Genomic DNA, 24,195 nt, shown 5'->3' with positions numbered 1-24,195 from the left:
GTAGATCAGAGATGGTAACAAGCGTCTCAAATTAAATAAATAATTATCAAAATATTCCCGACAGTTGGATTTTGTAATCTCAATGTAAATAAACTTTTAAAAATAATTATAATAGTTATTTTTTCATCAAAAAATAGATTTTCACATTCTGAAGATATCAAAGTTAATTTAAGCTGATTTCTTTTAAGTTTCATCATTTGAAACTTTAATTTATTTTAAAGCCACAAATTAATACCATACAGTCCTATTTCTTTGAGCAATTCAGCTTATAACTTACAACTCTCATTTTTAGACAAAGCATGCACAAAATAAAATTTATTTTTGAGTACTGTAAATAACACATTAAAGTGTTTCTCTAAAAATTTTTGTTCTATCTTTTACTGATTAATAAAAATATCAAAACATTTGATTCTAATGTACCTTGAAGAACTTATGTGTTTAAATTAAAAATATATATACAGAAATAAATATTAGTTAATAAATATAATGTTGAATAAAAATTGTTTTGTATTTAAAAGTTTTTCTATTCTTATTTATAACGTTAAGGTAAGAACTATTTAAGAAGAACTTCATTTTTAGCTATTAAGTAAAAAAGTTGAGGTAATATGTAAAAGTATTACTACAAACTGTTTTAGTCTTACAATCAAGGTGTAAAAACTTTTTTAGTACATTGTAATTTCAAACTTATGTAAATTCAATTTTAGTAACAACAAAAGTAATAAAGATTAACTTATGAAATTTTATCCAATGTAAAAATGAGAAAATAACCTAACTATATTTTGTTACTATAGCGATAAAACAGCTGTAATTAGTAATTTTCAAATTTTATCATGCCTGCGGTAGATCACTACTGTTTAAAGAAATGTAATTTTTTTAAAAGTCATATGCAGAAAAGAAAAAATTTAAATGTAAATCAAATTTTACAATTTTCCAATTATTTTGATTATTAATTAGGTTTTAAAAGTTATATTTGTTTTAAAAAAGTTTAAATAAAATTGTACAAAAATGTTAGTTTATACCTTGCTTTAAGTTTATTTGCACTAATATGGTGTATTATATCAAAGTTGTAAAACAACTTTTTACAGCAACATTTTTTAAAATTTTATTGTAAAGATTTTAACTTTTTAAACTTGAATAGTTAGTAAGGTATCTAGCTTTTGTTTTTAATTTTGTCACTTTTTTATTTTAATTATATGAAAAGTGTTAAAGATAAGAATATGCATCTTACACTTACTGAAATCTGTCACCAGTTGTTAAGCTGCACATCCCCATTATAAAATGAAACTGGTATAATCAAGTATTAAGATTGTTAATTTTCTTGCAGTTATGCATAAAACTATAATCTTAAATAAAGTGAAAATGTTTTGAACAAATGAAATTAGCATTAACTGTTCTTTTTTGTTTTTGTTTGATGATTTAACTTAGTTATTTTTATATTTTAAAAGTTCCTTTAAAAAGTAACTATGATCTATCTAAGGTATTAAAAGTTTAATGGTTGGGTTGCTGATCTAGTTTTAAATTAATGTATGCTTGTTATTTATAAGAAAAAGATACATTATGTATAATAAAAGGTAAAACTTAAATTATAAGTTTCTATGATTAATGTTGCATGTATGTACATGTTCAATAATTGTGTTCTGGTATATGGTTTTAAATACTTAATATAAGTTAAAATATACAATTTAATATAAGTTAAACAAAATTAATAATTTTTTTTTATTTTTAAGAAAGTTTATAGTGAAATTGAGGTCTTGTACTGACTGGTTTTAGATTTATTAACTTCAAAATGAAACTACAAAAGTTTAATGTAAATTGTTATCAAGAACAGCTTTATTTGTTTTTTTTTTCAAACAAAATATAAAAATATAAGCAAAACATTGTAACTATTACACAATCAATACTTTTCCTTAAGTCTAATCATAAGTTTTTCTTTGATTATATTTCTTTCTGTCATTAAATGTGATTGAATATATTAGTTCAACAAATTTAAATAATGGCAGGTGAATATACAATATATAAAATAATAAATAAAATATATAATGCATAGAAATTAAGTACTCTAATATTTAGTTAATAAATACACTCTTTTAAACTAAGATTTGATCTCCTAAAGTTGTTTAACTTTTCTATAATTCCTTAACTTTTGTAATAATTTACTAACTAAAATATATTTTAATGATTGTTATTCACTGTGAAAATCCTGCTTTTTAACAAAATTGTTTAAAGTTTTTATGCTAAATGTTATACAACTTTAAAAAAAAATTTTAAACTTGGTAAAAAAATTATTTTGTTAATTTCAACTTGACAAAGTTATTAAAAATAATAAGTAGCTGAGTTGTATAAAAAGCTGTTACATCACAACTTATCAAATTTTAAAAAGTTCTATGAAAAAAAATTGTTAGTGTAGATAAGTTCCTAAATAAAAAGAACAAATACTAAATTTTAATACCTTAATTATTTATTTTAAAAGGAAGTATGTTATTATTTACTTTTTATATACGAATCAAAACATGTAGTTGAATTAATCAAATACTTTAAAATTAAGATGTGTAAAACTGTATTTGATGATCAAATAAGTTTTGAACTTAAATTACTTTAAAAAAACTATGTTAAAGATTTATGAAAACTAAAGTTGTTATCTTTTTAAACATAAACTTTACTTTTTCATAAGAAAATTTTTTGCTTTAGCAAATCATGCTTTAAGTAAACTTAGTATTAAGTTGAAAATAATAGTTTTTAAACAAAAATTTTACAGGCTGCTTTTTGCTGAATAAAATAAAATTACTGACTTGAACACCATGAGCTATACTGAAGGTAAGGTTTTTTTTTTGTTTTGATTTTAGTTTGAGTATAAAAAAGTTAATATTAAAATTGATTGTAAGTAGAAGTTGTGAATATAAATATAAACGTAAAACCTAATAACATACTTAAAAAAACCAGTACATTTTTAATACTTTTTTTAATCTTGTTAAGTTATGTTTAAAACAGCAACATAATAAACAATCATAGAATAATTTTATTCAAGTTAAAATATTGTCTTGTTAAAAAATTAAACTTTTTTTTTTCAATATTTTACGTAAAGTTGAATTCTTGATGTTTATCTTAGTTTTAATTGTTTTATTTTGGTTTAAAAACTCTTTAAGCTTCAATTTCTTAGTCGTGTTTAATTTAACTTAACATCATCTAATTAGGATTTCCTTATTATGATCATAAAACTATAAAATAAATAGTTTCATAATAAAAAAATTTGACAACGTTTAAAAGGTATGGAATCTTTGTCTGAGGATTATGTTAAAAACTTAGTTTTAATGAAGGAGTTAGACAAAAAGTCTGAAAATCTTGAAGTATGTTTTTAGTTTTTATTATTAATCAGGGTCGTCAGCCTTTTATAAGTCGCAACAATTTTTCTTAAAAGATTTGTTTGCGGACCACACTTATTTTAAAACAATTATGATAATTATAGAGTAATAAAAATAATGTCTTAAACCAAAAATGTGATAAAATAAGCAGTATTAACACACTAGGAATGCTTGCTTATTGTATTAAAAGCTTAAATGTACACTTTTACACAAAAACTTGTCTTATTAGTGTTTTTCAAACGGTATATTTTGAGCTGAAAAGTATTTTTTTGCTTTTAGGGCCGCATTTGACTTGCAGGCTGGAATCTTATAGTTATATAGTCGATATCTAATCTAAAACATTAAATAAAGTCTACATGATTTTTATAAATTAATGTGCTACTGTTTATTAAGCTTTTATCAATTGCGAAAAAGCAAAGTATGTAAAACAATTCAATATTTTAGAAACATTTTTAGATACTTAATATTTTATTTGGTGTAAAACTACCACTATCTTTTTTAATATGAGTGTATCTACAATGTAATTAATTAACATTTTATTTTAAACTAAAAATTTTACTTATGGTTTTTTTTCTTAATAAAAAAGGGCTATAAGTGTTGCTAGGCAATAGTCGAACATTTAAGTTTTTGAGTCTATCCCTAGTTCATTAGTATAATAAATCGAATTTTGAAGTGTATTTCCTGTAATATATAAACTACACAAGCTTGTTTTGGTTTTTAGTGTTTTAACATAAAGAAAAACATAAAATCTCTTTTGTATTAAAATAGATCAAAATATTTTTTTTAATAGAGAGAACTACAAGAAAAAGTTAAAGAATGCAGTATATTGTTTAAAGATCCTAAAAGAGATGATGATAGATACTACCAGTTACTAGTCGAAATTGCAAAGACACAGCAAGATCAAAAAGATTTGACACAGACTAAAATAGACATTGGGCAGCAGAATTATAATTTAGTATGTTTTATGTTATCGTGTACTCTTCACCCTTCTCTAAGTGAATAAATTTGAGTTGTCATATAATAAAATTTAGATTGAACTCGCGTTGATTATATGGTTACTAAAACGTAAAAAAGTATTTAGCTTCTTTTTTTATTTTAAAAATAACTTTGTATAGTCTAAAAAGATTGGCAATGTACGTCATGGTGATATAATTGTTATTTATGATATATATACACCTTATACAAGTAAAAGAATAAAGTTTTTTTAATTGTTAAAACTTTTTTTTAGTCAATTCTATAGTTAATTACATAATGGAGATACATAAGATAACGGGAATGCAGGACATTTTTAAGTTACAATATTTCTTTGCTGCAATAGTAGTTTCAGTTTTTCATACCGTTTTTCATAGTAACATACCGAATGTATATATTTATAAAATTTATTTTAATACCCTTTTTCTCTTTATTTCAAACATCGTAATTTTTAGTGTTCTTTTTAACATTTTCTTTTGCGGGCCACGTTTTGATGCTCAGGGACTTATCATGCGCCTTATTGCCTACACCTGACTTATATTTTTCTTCGAAGTAGTAAAAATACAATCAAACAAAGTTTTGTTACAAATCTTTTAATACATAAAGAAGTTAAAAGTAAGTTTTCTTAACATAAGTCTAATGATTCAATATTATTAGTTTTAACTAGGAACAAACGTTTAATAAAAAAAGTATAAATCTAGTTTTCCTATTAATGTTTTAACAGGTAGATAACCAGATAAGAATTATGGATGACGCAGAAAGTGATGTTAAAAGAAATAAAGTAGGAAATAATACGACTGAAAATCAACAGGTAAAATTTTTTAATATATTTCAGAATTATTTCAAAAATATTTTACATTTAGTTCAAAAACTTGAAAAAATAAATATGAACTATGTGTTAAGACAGAATTGATATTAAAACATAAACTGAAGTTTATCTATGTAAACGATACAATTTAAATTAGTATGTAGAATTTCTCCTGTTTTTTTTTAAATTTGTTAGCTGTTTACTATTAACCATTTTTTATTCTTATCTAAACATTTATTAACTTTTACTTTCAGACATTGACGAGCACGGTAAGAAAAAGTGGGAGATCCAATAAGAACTCAGGTTAGAATTTTGTTTTATTTTTAAAAATGTGACCTTATTTATGTTGTTTTGATAATGTACTTTCAAAACATACGTAAAAATTTCGATTGAATTATAAATAGTATAGTAACATTTTTTTAAGTTGTGTAAAACCTCGTTGTTTATCTTATATTTTATTTAAATGACAACAACAAATTGAATTTTGTCTACGTAGATTTTAGTTTAACAATAGTCTGAGTTTTCGTGTGACTAAGGTTTTATTTTATTGAAAATATTTTTCAAGCAGGTTAATTACCGCAATAAGGAAAAATACATAGAGTTGGAAATTCTATTTTTCTAATGCACGATAAATAGAATAATAAGTTAAAGAATACAATTTTATAGCTCAATTGCAGCAGTCTACTATCTTCAGACCAGATGTGATATCGATGCCTGTTAACCCTAACGAGCCAACTTATTGCTTTTGTAATCAAGTGTCATTTGGTAAGATGATCATGTGTGACAACGACAATGTTTGTTTTTTAAATCATAAATTTTTAATATGCCTAATTTTTTAAATATTTGAATTTGTTATTTTTATCTTAAGCTAACTATTTTGTTTTCTAAAGAATATTTAATCATTTACTTTTAAGTGTATAATTTTTTATTGTCATACAGTCTTTTTTTTCACTGAGTATAATTAATAATTTATCAGTAGGACGTGGTTAGTCGGTTTTATCTATTGCTCCCCCTGAGAATTTCAATTACCCCATTTTTTGTACGCGTCAAATCAAATTAAAAGAAATAAAAGAAAAACAGCTTTTTACCTGTAAGCCTGTTAGAGCGAAACACTTTTGAAAATGTTGCTACATATAGTCATTTTATTGCTTAAAAACGGAGGGTCTTTTTTTTGTATTATAAGGTAGCTTTGTTTTGTAGAAGTATATCCAAACTGTAAATATATTTCTACAGCTATTTGAAAATACCTTTACTTCTTAAATAAGAACAACCAAAATATGTAATTTCATTTGTTTCTTATAGTAAATGCAAACTAAATGAGCAAAAAAACTTTTTTATTTAGAATTTTTTTCTCCTAGAAGACCTCTTGTGTGCAGTGCAAAAGTATTCTAATGATTAATTGTCGAATTGAACAAAATGGCACAAACTAGACCTATTAAAATATGAATGAGTGGAGGTAGTAATGATTTTTGAAAAAAAGGACGTCGAAAATAGAAAATAGAGCTCTATTTCTTAAATAGAGGTGGAAATAGAGTATCTTTTAATTTAAATTTTATATATATTGCAAGACATTATAATTATAAAGCTAGAAAAAATTTTTCACTATAGTGCAAAAATTGACTGGCTCCAAAAACCCTTCTGGTGCATTGGGATGACAAAACTAGTCAAACAATGGTAGTTAAAAGCAAAAACTTGTTTCTATTTCAGAAAAAAAACATAAGCTTCTAAAAGTTCCTTCATTAGAAAGGTATGGTATCAAAATATTTATAACAAAACAGTTTGTGATAAAGTGATTGGTGTTCTTCGAGGCTGGAACTGTTTAAACAGCAAAAAATTTATGATTTTAACACTACTAGCTCTGACACAGGGCGCTACTCAGGTGCTTGTATGATATTATAAAAGTGTCTTAGTAGTCCAATATTTCGGCTAGCTTACGGGTATCTTGTGCTAGAACTGCCACTAAATAAAAAATTTAGTACTTAAGCCATAGAAAAATCAAAAACACCGAAACTAGAAGTCTTTAAATTTTATGAATTATTTGCAAAATATATTGCAACACTGTGATAGAAATTATGTTTTTAATTTAGGAAGTTACTTCTGAAATTTGCAAAAGTATAAAAGTTTTCAGTTGCCTTGTCTGCGTAATGATTTAAAAGAGGTTACTAAACTATAATACAAGAATACTGATAAATTATGTTAAACATAAGTAATATTTGGAATCTTGTTGAAGAACTAGTTCCTTTGAGTTTGTTTGGTGGTGATACCATTCAATTAGTCAAAGCTAAAGTTGCTAATGCTTTTAGTTCTTAAAAAATCATGGTAGGCTTCAAACATTGTGAATAAAAAACAATGAATTACCTATTCTTTTTGTTTAATTTAACAAGAAGCGAGATTAAGTAGACTTTGTCTGAAGTAGTTCCAAGTTTTTGTATAATCCTAGGCTTCAGTCATTCTTTTCCCATTAAACCGACAGGATTAACGACCAAGATTACTTAGATGCAATATAAATAGTAAATTACATGAATGTAGTCAATGACGATGACGAACGATGTGTTAAAATGTCAACCAATTTTGATCTTCTTCGAGAAATGAAGACACAGTTCATAACAATCTACCAATTATCAAAGAGAATATGAAGGAAGTACCAAACCTCAAAATTATGAGTAGTTTAAGAAACAATCTATTGTGATTATGTTTAACTTTCGATTTTAATAAAACAGTTAAACTCTTAAAGAATACATGTAATTAATGTTTTTTTAAACCGAAAGAAATATAAACAAATGTTAAAGAGCCATGTTTTAAGTAAGTATTGATATGTTCTAAAAGTTATTTCAACGGAAAATTTAAAACAAAGTATAGAAAATATCGTAATTTTCCAAGTGTACTAATATAAAGCAATATTTTCAAAAGTGTTTTGCTATAACAGGCTTATAGATAGGAGACTAATTATTTTTGTGCTATCTTTCCATTTGACTTACCACGCACAAAAATATTCTAAGCGAAACTTGAGTTTTTATATTCTTGAGGGGTAACAGTTCCACCCTAGTGCTTAGCCTTTATGTGCATTAACAATATTATATTATATATAAAAAATAATCAAAGTTTTTAACAATAACTTACTTACAAAAGTTATTTTTAATATTGTAAATTATCTTAAATAATGTTATTATTTTTTTACAGTGTCCAATCCAATGGTTTCATTTTGGATGTGTTGGTTTGGAATTTGAGCCAGAAGGGGACTGGTTTTGTTCAAAATGCGAAATTACCAATGTAGAAATTGATAAATAATTTTCATTATCATTTACTACGATAATGTGACTGTTTAGAACTGAATATATTTAGTGTAATAAATATTGTTTTCTTGCAAGTAAATTAGATCTGTTTGCCTTACTAGTTTTGTCTTTTGTACTAAAAATTAAGGCGTTACACTTTAACATATTATTGGTTAAAAATTAATATACTACTAAGATATACGAACTAAGCGGTTGATAACTATAATATATAATACCGGCTTGCTCTGTAACTGATGTTAATATTTTATTTTTTTTCAAGCTAAGCCCTAATTACAAATTTGTTTTTAAACTTTTTAAAGAAAATTTCCATAAATGAACACAATATAAAGTATTTGATAAACCAACATAACTAAATATAAAATTATACAAGATAACTTCGAGGTTAAACAATTAACTTTTTTAATATTCATAAAAACATCCCAAAAAATGCAAGTAATAAAACAAATAATAGATTATGGTTTCCATGGTCAATATTGGTAGTAATTGGTTAAAAAAGGTGCTTACCATTTTTTAAGTTTTCTGTTTACTTTTAACTTATTATTGTTTTTAATTTAGCTAAAAGTATTAGTTAAAAACAAACGGTGACTGAAAGGTCTTTCTGCACACCAATCCATCGCCTTAATTTTAAGCTTCACATGTTTTCTTATTCTCTGTTAATAAATGTTAAGTTAGAGATTGAAAATGTGCTTTTTCGCTGTTTACTTATAGACTTATATTTAAGAGAAACTTTGTATGAAGTTTAAAAAGTTGAACTTTTGGTAAATATATTAGTTTATGATTATAAAATACTAACTATTTCAAAATAATAATCTTTGAAGGACATTTCTATACGAAACAAAAAAATTAATAGAAGTGATCTTTTTTGATACAGAACCGATATTTATGTTTTTAAATTCTACCTGTAGCTACAATATTGCACATTTAGTTTTTATTTTTTATATTCTAGGTTAAAAGTGTTTACGTGTATGCAAGGTTCTCTCTGGCCCAGATTTATTTAAATAATATTCCAAAATTTCCAAAAATCAATTCTGGAGTTTTTAAAGTCTCTGAAACTTTTGCAACTGTTTTGTCCAGTTTGTTGTTTTAAATGGTGGTTGAAAAATATTGAATAAAACAACATATTTTATTTATTTTTTATATATACAATTTATTATGATGATTTTTTTTTTATTATAAGTTTGAACTGTTCTATGAGGCTACTTATACTTTATCATACTATATATATTTACTTTAATTGTGATCCTGCACTTAATTTTACTCTGTTTCTAAAAAATACTTATCCATTTTTTTTAAAATAGAACACACTTTATAAAATTTTCTCAAAAAAAATTAAAAGGAAATTTATTCAGTTTGCTCATCTTACCTTGAATTTTAAACAAAAAATTTAAACAAGTTGTTTATTTAATGAATTTTTGTATATTAATAACATACTAAATATATTTAATATTTTATTTTAATATAAACCCAATTTATATTAATTTTCTGTACTGTATCTCTTGATTATTTTTTTTACTTTTCGTACACCTTTTTACCTTTAATTTTATAATTCAAAGAACAACTTAACTCGTATTTTAAAAATAAAATGTGGAATAAAACTAGATATCTCGGAAGAAATTTCTAAAAATCACTAGCCACCCTGATTATTTAATAAAAAAATGTAAAAAAGTTGTATGTGATGTACAACTGACCTTACTAATCAATTATAATTGAAATTAAGTGAAACATAAAGATAGGCTTTTGACAGAGTGATCAAAAAACAGATAACTTGAAAGTATTCATCGTGGAAAAACCTTGAGTATTCAAAACAAATCACAAAAAACCTGAAATATAAACAATTTATTCATGTTTAATAGTTAATTTTGTTTTGACATGAAAAATCTATCATATACTTAAAGAAAATCTTGACATCATCAAATTTGTTTAAACACATTTAAAGTAGCTTACAGTATCTTTTTAATGTTGTTATACTACTTATCACAGTTTTTAATCTTAACTGTAGTCTGAATGTGTACTTTTAAAAATATGAATGAAATTTCTCAAAAACTAGTTACTCATCCTGTTTTGATAAACTTGTTATTCTCTAACTCAAACAATCTGTACTGAGTAGTTAAATAAAAGTTTTGTTCACACAACATGATCATAAAATAAATAAGTAACATTTTGTATGCATGGTTTGTTAAAACCTTTTAAATTAGAATGAAATTTAGTTAATTTAGAAAAAATTCTGAAAATCGAGTTGTAATTGTAATTTTACAAAGTTATAGAAACATCCTGAATAGTGCTTTAAGATAGATGAATTTTTGATTAACTTTAAATTTTATTATAGTATTTTATCAAAAATAAGCGATTGTGTTTTCTAACAAAAAAATTAGAAAGATAGCCGCTAAGGAGATTTAAATAGAATTTTACTATAAGATTATAATTGAATAAATAAAAGTTAATAGGATTACAAATTTTAAACACATAATAAAACATATTTTTAAATACTTTGGACTATTTACAGTCTTACCTTTTTATAGCTCATTTTAGTTTTTTTGTTTAAAATGGAACAGTACAAATAAGTGAATCTAGCTTGCCCGAAAAAAATTCCAGTAAAGTAATCCAAAGTTTAAAAATAATCTTTGTTATTGATTCTATTAACATTTTATATACATATTCTACTTTTATTTTTCATCCTAGGTTGCTTATAAACTTATGCAAAAACTGCCAAGCATTTAGCTAATGTATCTAGATATTATATAATTTTCGTTTCACTTAGTAATGACTGCACATCTTTACTAAAACATGTTCTTTGGCCAATGTGCAAGGATTACTCAAAAAATAATTGTAGATGACCTAATTCCTTTTTTGTTGATGAGGCTACAAATAAGGCTGGCGAAATCAACTATTTTGGTAAGCACTAAGCATTGGAAAATTGTAACTATTTTTTTTGATTCTAAATTTATGAATATTATGTCATGTTGGTTTTGTCTTTTAAAATTTTTTAAACAAATAAAAAATCTTAAGAAAATGTTCTTCTTTTGTATTATCATTTTATTAGAGTTACGGTTTTACCATTCACTGATTTGTGTAACAATCTTAACAATTAGACAAAGTGTATCTATTCTGACTTTAAGTGTGTTTAAAATCTTCTGTTAAATTTTACTTTTTTTTGTATTGGACTATTACAATGTAAATCTATTTTAAATTAAACATAAAGATATTTTTAAACAAAAATGTTAAAAAATAACATATTTTATAATTTACAAGGTTATCACTCTCTGAGTCAAAAAGCTACCCTAAGTGACCTTAAACTGCCAAGAGTAACCTTGAAAACTATAATCCTTAAATGAGTTTTAAAACTTTTCTAAATAAATAAAAATAAACTTCTTTAACAATCTGGTTATAAAATAACAAAAAAAATCTTACTTAAAGTTTTACTGCACTAAATGCACACATATATTTTTAAAATGTTAATTTGTAATACTATTTTTAAATTTTTTGTATCGTACTAATTAATATAGAATTTAAAAACCTTTTAGTTACCAAAATTTTGTTCAGTAAAACAAAAATTGAAATATACTAACCTGTATCAGTTAAAAACAGCTTAATTGCTAGATAACTAAAAAATGTTTTCAGTTATAAAAAACATATTAAAAAGCTAAAAGTAGCGATCCAAGTTAAAAATAGAGCTTGTGTAACATATTTAGTTGTTCTAAAGTTAAGAAAATATAAAATAAAACTTATATATATACTTTAATGTTATATACTAAAATATGATTCAAATAATTTGAACCTAAAACTGAAAAGTCTGTAAAACTTTTTTATTAAAAATTTCTTTTAACTGTGTATAAAAATATAAAAGTTATGTACAAAAGCTAAAATTCTGGCCTTGTTTAAAAGTAGTTATAAAACTAATATAAAAATTAAAGCTATATAATTGTACTTCTTATTTTAGAGGTAGTTATAAATAATTTAAATTCTTTCACAAATATCTAAAAATAAATTTATTCGATTTTACAACACTATAACTAACCAAAGAATGTGTGTAATTGTATATATTACGTACCTGGTAAATAACTGAAAATAAATTAAATAATAGGCAATTCTTAGTTTTTATTTTATCTATCAGGCATAAAAGATATTTACTAAATGCATAATTAACTTATATTTAACTTGAATAGATTTTGTGAACTAAAAGTTTATTTACAATAAAATTTGCAAAAGAAACTCGCAATAAACATAAAACACATTAAACCAAGTTCCTTCAATTAACAAACCACAACAAATATTAACACGGCTTAAATAAGCAAACGGTTAAAACTAACTGCTAAAACATACATAGCATTGATAATCAAACATCGAAAATCAAGCAGTGAACTACTAAAACTTAGCTTAACGAGAATAAGCAAAAATAAATGAAGCCAACTTTAAACGAATCGAGATTTTAAAAACACAAAAAACATTGAAAGAAGAGAACAGAAAAAAAGAACAACTGCAAGAATGTAGCATAAAAACATCGACTGTAGTCGGCTGTTACAATACTTATACTAATTAAATTTATGTACAAAAGCAATATAAACGTGTTTAAATTAAGTTTTCAAGAATATTTTTTTAAACTTTTTAAGTATAAATACGTCAACTCTTTTTATAACTTCCTACAGAGCAAGTTTATTTTGATATTTATACTTACAAAAAACGTTTGCAGAAAACTTTAAAACTTTAAGTTACAAATATACTTACAAAAAATATTATTACTTTATTGTGCTCATTGAACAAATACTTGATTAAAGGTTATGAAAAAATAAAGCTTGAACTAATACTAAAATTAAAATAAAATATTACATTATTTAAACTTACATAAGAGATTATGTATGAAATTTTTTCTAAGATTTAATGAAAGTTATCAAATAAACAAGGCACCTAAAAATAGTAAAATCATAGCAAGCAGTTAATATGTAAATTCATGCTAAATCAAAAACTAACTAAATTTAAACTTTGATTTGACTAGAATTTTAAGCACGACTTTATAGTTTATAAAAAAGTTGTTGTTAAATTTGTAAAAATATTGATTAATTATTATTGTACTAAAATAGACATATTTATTTAGCCTATAAAAGGTTACATTTAAATCATAACATAACATCTTTAAAGATTTAAACATCACTGTAAAAACCTAAAAATACTTTTTAATTTTGTTAAAAATTGTTCAGTTTGACAGCTTGATCATGCTTTAATTGTAATATTTAATTGGTTAATTAAGTACTAGTTTTAAAACGTTCCTAAAATAAAATGATACATGTGTACTTCTAACCTAGTGCTGTATAATATAACCATGATAACTTGTTATTAGATGCTAGTTGTTTGTTGTTCTCCAGCTTCTTCTTCTGCATCGGCGTCATACTCCGCGTCTTGTACTTCTTTGACTGCTACACATTTGACAGGTCCAACTTCGACTGGTCCATCTCCTACTGGTCCACGTTCTAATGGTCCATCTCCTACTGGTCCATCTTCGACTGCTATACCTTCGACTGGCCCATATTCGAATGGTCCATCTCCTACTGGTCTATCTTCGAATGGCTCACATTCGAATGGTTTATCACCTACTGGTCTATCTTCGACTGGCCCATCTCCTACTGGTCTATCTTCGACTGGACCACCTTCCATTTGTCCTTCTCCAAAGGCTCCTCCTTCAGTTTGTCCTAGGTGTTTCTCTCCGTCCTGATCTTGGTCTGCTGGCTGTTCTCCTTCCTCAAACATTTCCTCATCATCATCAGTTTCTTCTTTCGAAATAGCAATTTTCGGCATGACTTTTGCGAGGCTCTTTCGCAGCTTACTGGCTGAAGGTCTTTTACTCGCCTTCTCATTTAGACCTTTCTTTAGAACATTGATCTGTGAATTACAGGAAAAATAAGTACAACGAAAGTAAAACTGAGTATAGAAGCAGTAATAAGTAATGAGTTAAACTAACGATGTAAGTGTAGCCTTTTGTTTTGAAAATAGACGGGAACCTGAACAGTTTTGCTTCCTCGACAGTTTCGTTGACATCCTCTGGACGACTGAAGACCAAAATGGCGGTAATAACGGCCGTATATATATCAGCGCTTGGTGCAATTTTGAGGGCTTTCTAGAAATGTTTTGAACGTTAACCATGAATTAAAACATAAAAATGTCAATTTTTGTTTTTATTAATAGCTAAACTCCTTTTTGTTCACGCATATTTAGTTTAAGTTATTTACATTTCAATTTAAAAATGAAAAGATACACTTTTCTAATAATCTTAATAAAAAAAAAGCTTTAATAATAAATCAAAATAAGTAAAGTTACCTGCTCTGGAGGCATATATAGCTCAGTTCCGATCTTTCTACTTAATTGGAGTGGTTCATTGATGTTTTCTATAAAACATAAAGTAAAAAAAAATATAACATTAGTTCAAAACTTTTATAAGTAGGGAAATAGGAACGCCACTTAAAATTAGGAAAAACTTTACACATACAGTATTGGTAATAAACTTAACACTTTTGTTTTTATGCAAAAGCTAAAATTAGAATATTTAAACTAAAAAAATTATTCAATGCAGCTTACTTTATAGTCTTTAGAAGTCTGAAGATTAAAAAAAAACAGTACGTGTTACATTCATTTATCATATTAAGGTCATACTTTTATTCAGCTAATTTTTATTGTTTATCAGAATATCGTAAGTTTTATTTTACTAAATAAACTTTAACTTTTTTTTACAGATTTATTTCTAATTATTTTATAAAACGTGTTTTTTGATTTTAGTACTGTAGTAGTTCTGATTTCCTTATTTATCAATATAATTAAAATCATTCAAAAAACAACTATTTTTCAAATAAAAAATTATGTGGTCTATAAAATGTTTATTTTTCTTTTAATGAAATATTTTGAATTTAATTGTTAAATAAAAAAGGGATTAAATTGTAGAAAAAATCAATTGTTATTTTTACACGCTTTGTAGTTTAATGTTTCTTTTTGGTTATTTTTAAAATTAAAAAGACAGCTGTAAAGTTGCAAGCTAATCATTTTAAGTTTAAAAAATAATATACAATATATATATAACACGCTTATAACTGCCGTACCAATCTAGCATATACTTTTTTCTATTATGGTATGTAACATTTTTAAAGCTAGAGAACATAAAGTAAAACGTTTTGAAATATAAAGTACCGTATTCAAGCAAAAACTTCAAAAACATAATAAAACTGCATATATAAATTAATGATTTTGCTAGTAATAGGTAGTGAATAACTAACGAAAATTTTTAGATATGCCGAAATCTGCTAATTTAACTTGAAGGTCTGTCGTTAGGAGAATGTTTTCTGCTTTGATATCCGAATGAATCATCTTTTTCGTAGAGTGGAGATAGTGTATGGCGGATAATAGCTGTTGAAATTAGAAATCATAAATAATATCATGCTAAATTATGTATTAATCAAACTTATTATTACTACTTTGAAATGTGAAGTAGTGAGGTTAAAGAAATAATCAACGCCAGTTTGTTTAGCAAAAAGTTGTTATTTTTTGAATTGTAATTAACACAAACAAAAATCAATTTAACTCTACTTGTTTGAACTGTGTACTTACATCTTAACTTAAATCAATAAAAGAATGAATGCAAAACAAATATAAAACACTCTCTTAAGTTTTTCTATGATAGTTTAATACGTATTTCACTACCTTTCGAGTGAATTTAACTGTGGTACAAAATATTAAATTATGATAAGTTTTTTATTAAAACACAAAACGCTAAAACTAACAGAGTAATTAACTAATTAAGTAAAAAATAATCAGAGTAAAGTAATAACTAATTAAACTAAAATACTACTAACGGAATTAAAATGGATATTTTAATTTAATAAAGACTCTATGTATACAAATTCCTTTTGTTTGCACAATTCTGGTTTCCCAAAAAATAAAGATGGCCTCCAACTTCACGAAATCAAACACACTATTGTAATGATGAGTTATTTTAAACCTGATATGTCATATTTTCTACCACAATCTCTATCATTTCTTAGATGTTTTACAACTTAAGACCTTTTAGATGCGTAAAAGTTGGTTGCCGTTGTCTTAATTTCAGGTTCTTTTATATTGAATTTCAACACACAAGTAGGTAACTGATCTTTTATCCTGGTTTTTAAATACCTCTAAGACTGACCGATATTTAAGTCATTAAACTTCTATACTATACAATTTTTGTCTTGGTCTGGTATCGGATCCTACAGAATATAATTTTATATTTTGTTCTACTATTAGGTTCTGATGAAAAGTAGTGGAATACGTATTAAACTATCATAAAAAAAAATTGGGTGAGTGTTTTATATTGCATTTAAACAAAAGCATTTAAATAAAAGCTAACAGTGTTTTAAATAATGTGAATAATAAATTTTTAGGAATATATAAAGCAAGGTGGTATTTTTTGGGCAATATAAGTATGCCTCTAAAACTAGTCTTGAAACAAAATACGTTTGCTAATTTATTAATCTATGGTGAGAGATAAACATGTGATTGCTATAATTTTAGAGTAATAATTATCTAGTAAATTGATAACAAATTAAATTTGTTAAAATACACTTATAAACAAAAATAAAAGCTTTTAAAACTTGTCATTAAACAATGGCTACAAAGATACTTTTAAATAACTAAAGTTTTCAAGTCGAAATAAGTATAAACAAACTTAATTTGATAAAAGTATTTTAAATTCTTATTTTTATTTCAAATAAAATTAACAACATAAATAAAAAATATCATAGTATAATGAGACTTTTGTTAGTTTTCAGAAAATTTTGTTTTTAAGTCAAAACTTTAAAAACTACGTTATACTTATAATATTTTAAAAAGATTAACTTGTGTATAATTCAAATTTAGTAACCTGGTCTACAATCCTAAAGTTTGTTTTCAACGATATTTTCTTCATGGGAAGGCATGTTATGAAGTTTAAAAGGGTCGTCCTTGCCAAGTCCATTTTCATGATGAGAAAGATAGAGTCTGTAAATGTTTTAAAGAACTAATTAAACTTCACTAATTACAATGACCAATGAAGTGCTAGTTTATTATGAAAACAAAATAAATTCTATTAAACTAAATTCATTAAATACTTAACACCAGTTTGTACATTTAAATAGTCTAATCAATGATTTTTTCTAAAACTAAAAAAATATATAGTGTAGTTAAAAACATATGAAACTAGTTAATTTTTGTTGTAGAATATTTTTATTGATGTTTTATCACTGATCAGCTCCTTGAGCAAAACTTGGGTTGACAGCTTAATATTTGAGAAAAAATATTCACCCTTATAAAAAAAATACCTCGAACTGTTATTGTTTTTTATTTAAACTCTATAGAATAAAAATAAAAAATCAAAAAAAGTAAATTTGTTTTATTTCTATCTCTACCTACTTTAAAAAATATAATGTACAGAAAAAAAAAGCTGAAATAGTTTGATAACATAAAATGAATCAATGCCTATTTTTTAATTTCTAGATATAATCTGAAAACCATAATCAACGCACTTTTAATAAAAAACCTTTGTTTAGTTTTAGATTAAGTTTCAGAGTTTTTGATAGCAAAATTTGATGAAAATAATTAGCCATATATAACTTAACTATTATTCTTTTTAGTGTTTCTACAGAAAAAAATAATTACCAGCTAAATATTTTATTATTAAACGGTAACTTACTTGACAAAGTAGAATTCTCTATGATACTTTTGAATTTTGTTCCTTCTAGTCCATTGCAGGTGAGAAGCTTGGTTCTGGAAAAAAAAGTTAAAAAAACTTAATTAGTTTTTAAAATGATATTAACACTGTGATACTAGTGAGTTAATTATAACATTAAACAAAACTATTATGAAACACATAAGATTTTAGCTAAATTGGGAAATATTTTAATTCAGGATACTCTCGGAAATGTTTAAATTTAAAAATTACTTTTATTTAGTTGTTAAACATTTAATTTCTTCCAAACTTATATTTAAGGTCGTTGTTATATTTAAAACAAGTATAATATTAAATATTAATAACTTAATTACTTTTAAAGAATATAGTAAATTTAATTTTAAACCTCTATAAAAGTGCTAGTTAAACATGGTAAAGATCAAAAATTTTTAAACATCATTTAACGAAGGTGAAAAGAGTGACTTTAATTAAAGAGTTATTTAATAATGCCTATGACTAACCTATGACTATTGACTATATATATATATATATATAACTATAGACAAAATAAAATACTATAACAAAAAATTTGAACGAATAATATTTTAAACGATTAGTAAAATGTAGTGTAACAAGTTCCAATGGCAAACCTGATCTGATTGTTCACAAATTCTCCCCAAATACCATGATACTTGATAATGTGAGGGTGGCTCATTGAAGCAAGTCTTTTGGCTTCAGCGTTAACCTTCTCATACTTGTACCTATCAAGAAGTTTTATCAAACTTACTTTTTAGTAAGTTGAGAAACACACAGGTGTTTAAGGCCATAGGGGGGGGTAGAAGCCATTTTTTGACCAAAAATAACATATAGACTTATATTATAGTAAGTTTCATAATCTTTCAGATGCTTTTTTTAGATTTTAAAAATATTAAGTAACTTTTTTTTTTATGACCGGTTATATAAAGGGTTGTCTTTATAAAGGGTATATAAAGGGTAACTTTAAAGCCGTTTTTCTCGAGTTTTTAAAAACGGGCTTTAAAATCTATCTTCTCCTTCATTTTTCAAGCAATCTTCTTCAAATTTTCAGCAAATGTTCCTTACATTATGAGAAAAAAACATTATTTGTGAATTTTAATAATTTTAAAAAATAAAAATTTTATGACAAAAATTTAAAAAAAAAATTGATTTTTTACCAAAAAAAATTTTTTTTTTCAAAAAAAAGGTATTTTTACTTGAAATTTTTTAAAGTCAAAATAACGTTTTTTTGTTATTGTATAAAGAATAGACTGTGAAAGTTTGAAGAAGATTGCTTAAAAATGAAGGAGGAGATAGATTTTGAATGCATTAGTCTTTTTTCGCCGTTTTAGTTTTTCATTCCCCATAAGGAACCTGTTATGCGGCCCGACTTAGGCCGGTCATATCTCAAAAACTAATTTGAATTTTTAAAAACGGTAAAAAGCAACTTGAAGCTTAGTAAAAAGTCTATAAAATAAGATCAACTTGTAAAAAACATGGCCTACCCCCCCTATGGCCTTGATTTGCTTGATTAAAACTTTAAAAACGAACACTGTGCTACTAACTAGGGTTTATTTTATATGACTAACAATCGAAATGCTTGATATGATTGAGTTAATGTTAATAGATTTTTTACTAAAATAATTAATTTTTTAAAGTTGAGATCCTGTAAATTATTAATAATACTGCTCAAAGCAGTTACAACGTACATTTTTTTGGATGAACAAAAATTTCAATTATTAGTAATGTAAACTTTAAAAATTATATTATAGTTTTACACTAAAATAATTATTTAGTAAGCTTCTAGTAAATTATAAACTTTTTTTCTAATACTATTTGGTTAATTTGAAAATATTTTTATTCTGAGGAAACTACTAAATAAAATGTTGTACCACGACAGATGTTTACAGCTCTACTTTAAGTGATATCAACATAAGTAAGTTATTTACTTTTGAAAAAAGAGTTTTAACAGAAATATTTTATTAGGAGAATACATTATTACAGAGATATAAATTAAACAACGAACATGTTTCCGACCACTTGTACTTTGAGTGCGTACCAGGTGTCGTCCAACTTGTTTTTCGTTTTCATCACCAAACCGAACCCTCCCTGTTTAAATATATTAATTTTAAACTTAAAGAAAATAAAATAGTCTATCTTATATTATTCTGTGAAAATATGTTTGTTTACAACACTATCGGTTGGATTGGTTTTTTATCATGTTCGAGTTTTAAATACGATGATTTTAAAACTTAAATAGACATTAATCTACTAAAAAAAAACAATAAAAAAAATAAATATTAATAACGCTAGATTTTTTTTTCTTACGGTTTTGTTTTGACAGCAATTTTGCTTTACTTTCACTAAACGTATATACAAAAATAAACACCTAATTCTAACTCACTTCTCCCAAAAAGTTGATCAACTCGTAGTCGAGTATTTTGGGAGGAGAATTTTTCTCATCTTTAGCTTCTTCGTCATCGAGAAAATTGATAGAAGCGTTGTGGTTCCTGATCACGGTTCTGTTGGATTCCACATCGTTGTTAGCATTTCGTTTCTAGTAAAACATGATTTTGTTCAAATATTGTTGTTATTTTGTAATTGTTTTTAAATAAAAGTTAACTTAAAAATGTTGAAAGATTATCATATTTTTAAAAAGTAATAAAAGGTGTTTTTATTAAGAATTTATTTTAAACTAACAAAATATAAAAGCTTCAATGTCTATTTCAACATAATATGTGTATTCCTAAGTCGATATTTTAAACAGAAACATTTTAAACTTATATGCTATAAAAGAAACATTTTCTAATACTTTATGATTGAACATAAAAATGAAAACATAAACCTCAGTAATTAATATAACCTCAGTACTAATAAGTAATAACACTTAAATTAACATTTAAGTTAGCTAATTTTATAGTTTAGTGAATTTTACTAACATTTTGTGTCTTCAAATATTAAATATACTTCTATTAAAGCAACTTTAACAAACTTTACATTTACTAATTCAAATTGTTTACCTGTTTTCAACCGAAATTTTTCTTAAGCTTTATATGTCAGACAATTTATTAAAAAAAAGTTTTATATTACGTAAAACTACTAATTGGCTATGAAACGAAAAAACGTTTAGTTTTATATATTTTGTAGTTTATAGTTTTGAAAATAATTTAAGATATTTACTGTAAAAACTTAAGATTAAAATTAAGTATTTAATAAAATGTCTTAAATATCTTTTCTAAAAGCATTGTTTATACCCAGGACAATGCAAACGAAATAAGTTTAGATTACTAAAAATAATATATATTTAATCAAAGACTTGTACTACGTTTGCTTTTCTTCATTTTTTATTACAATGACTTAAATAAAACTATCAGTAGAAGATTTTAAGCAACGGTAAGTCATACAATACCGTAAAACAAAACATAAGTTTATAACAAAGTTAGAAGAAGTAATTTATATAAGATTCATAAAAATTTAGAAGTTATTTAATCCTTGTAATTTAAATAAAACTGATATATATATATAGATATATATATATAGATATATATATATATATATATATATATATATATATATATATATATATAATATATTTTTTGATCAATTAAAATAACTGTTATACAGGACAGGTTAGTTCAACAAATAAAAATTAAATTTAACATAAAAAGCTACTTTTTTCTTTGATGACATTTATATATTTCAAAATAATATTACTAACTTCTTTTATATGTATTGTTCAACAAAAAAAAATTTATATCGTAAATTTCTTTTAAGGTAGTAAATGTTAATTTATTAAATTAAATGCAAGTTTAATAGAACTTTAAAATACTTACTTTAGATTTTTTACGTGTACAACAACATGCCAGGAAGACTATCAAAGTGAATCCGCCGATAACACATCCAATAATTATCCACACAAGATTGTTATTATTAGTTTTAGTTGCGACGGTAATTTGTGAATTTTCAATAGTTACTGGGTTTTCACTTGTTGCTATTAGTTTTTTTGCGCTTGGAAGTTTACTGCATACAGCCATATACGGTGGAACAACAGGTAAGCAGGTTTCAATTTCTGTAAGTTCTGAATGCGTCAACACGAGAAATAGTCTGCAGCTAGTGTTGTTAAGAGATTTCTTTTTAATTTGATACCATAAATTTTTATTTAAAGATTCTACAATATCTTTTTTTACAGCGTCTTTTAAATTATCCATGCTACTTTGATTTGCCACAGCTAATTGCATATCTTTCCCACATACTTTGCTATTCTGTTGATTACCAGAAAGTATCTTTATGAAATTGAACTGTTTTACACTACCTAAAAAAATAGCAAAACAGTTAATTTCATCTACTTGAAAGAAATATAAAAAAAAAGTTTAGGCATTTTTTCAAACACTTTGTTTACAAATATTGTCTAATGTTTTAATTGATTCACTGTTTTGCTTGGTTACTTTAAAATACTAAATAGTGAATTACTTAGTTATCATTCTCATTAATATTATTATTTATATCTATTAACGTTCTATATTATTCTTTTAAAATCAAATGACTTTATAAACTTTTGTATAATATTTTTTAAGTTATATCATATAGAGAGAAATAATTATTGTTTAAAATAGACTGAAATTTATGATATTAGTGAAAAAAAAAACAATTTTTTAACTGTAAAACCTTAATGTGTTAAATGTATCTAATGCATTACCTTGCAATTGTTCTAAGTTTGACCCACTTTGAAAAATAGATATCACTAGAACTCCAAATCTAAAAACAATTGGTAAACCTTTAATTCTAAATATTGGACAAAACGTAAAAATATGTGATTAATATCAACTATCTATAGTTTTACACGGAGTAAACTTGTGTATAAATTATACAAACATTATATATATTTTTTGCAATAATTGTAACTAAACAATAACAAATACTTAGTTTTATTTATCGTTAAAGACTAAATTGTTATAAATAAATATATATATGTATATATTTATATGTATATATATATATATATACCACAGATGTTCTTGTGCTTAAACTTTAGTTCAACTAACGGTGTTTCACTGCTCTCAAATTAATTTAAGAACAGATCTACGGAGTCTATAAAATATTAACACACATTAGAAAAATAGCATATAAGCATGTATAATTATGTATAGTGTTTATGTAGGTAGTAGCTATAAATGAACTTTATGGTTTAAAAACAAAAATTGGGATAAAAACATAAAATTATAAAATTGTCTACAAAAAATACAAATTTAATAAAAGTAGGCACTAACCTCAAAAAGCTCTAAGAATAGACAAGTTTTTAAAATGAAAATTAAATTGAGTTGTGCAGAAATGTTACGTCGTAATAAATTTAACAAATTGGTCAATAATTTATACAGCTTATAAACATGAATTAAGCTTGCAAGTATATTTGATTGTAATGTGAGTGTTGTGAAAAAAATTAGTACATAAGTAGAGAGAGTTATTTAAATTATTTAGTTACTAATTTATTTTACAACACTCACAAAGTTAGTTTTCGTAAAAAAAAAGTGTTGTAACACCCATATGGCCTTAAATTAACACAGAGCCTACATTATTGGCTTTTTTAATAAAAAAGTTTAATTATTAACATTAATCTTTATTAATATTAATAAAGATTAAGTAATAAAGTTAGAGCAAGGATAGTAAAATTAATTGCAGATTCAATTTCTAATGAATCAGTACTTAATTTATGAATAATAGTTCCAGTTATTTTTAAATAGTAATTATTTTTCATATTTAAGGTATTAGAAAGAAGTTTTTTTTTAATTAAATTATTAGTGTTCTAAACACTTTAAAAATTTTGTTCAAAATTAACAATAAAAATCTAAACTAACAACAACTTGCTGAGATGAACCATTGTCCGAATATTGCTGACACTTTTTTATAATTACTTACTAGCTATTTTAAGTTTCTGTAAATTGCAGTAAATTTTTAAATTTTTAAATACTTTAATGAAAAATTTTAGAATAAAAAAACTTACAAAAATATGATCAGTAAATAGAAATCTAATACAAAAACGACTTAGTAGAATTGAAAAAAGCCATTTTGTTTTGTTATACGTGTCTTTTCTCTTAT

The 24,195-nt window shown here is 24.4% G+C and overlaps 1 protein-coding gene across 1 annotated transcript; it reads left to right on the top strand.

The window, feature by feature from the left end:
• The first annotated feature begins 1,993 nt into the window (after positions 1-1,993).
• On the top strand, positions 1,994-8,427 carry LOC145832604 (inhibitor of growth protein 5-like). The gene is made up of 7 exons (XM_082939907.1): positions 1,994-2,000; positions 3,265-3,344; positions 4,150-4,314; positions 5,056-5,142; positions 5,394-5,442; positions 5,806-5,933; positions 8,320-8,427. Exons 1-7 carry the CDS (start codon positions 1,994-1,996, stop codon positions 8,425-8,427), a joined length of 624 nt encoding a protein of 207 aa, XP_082796033.1.
• Positions 8,428-24,195: the final 15,768 nt, after the last annotated feature.

The sequence above is a fragment of the Thalia democratica genome, chromosome 3 (genome assembly GCF_965202585.1).
Source record: "Thalia democratica chromosome 3, ktThaDemo2.hap1.1, whole genome shotgun sequence".
Taxonomy (NCBI): Eukaryota; Metazoa; Chordata; class Thaliacea; order Salpida; family Salpidae; genus Thalia; species Thalia democratica.
The sequence above is the reverse complement of the archived record's forward strand: the minus strand, read 5'-3'. Positions and strand labels throughout refer to the sequence as shown.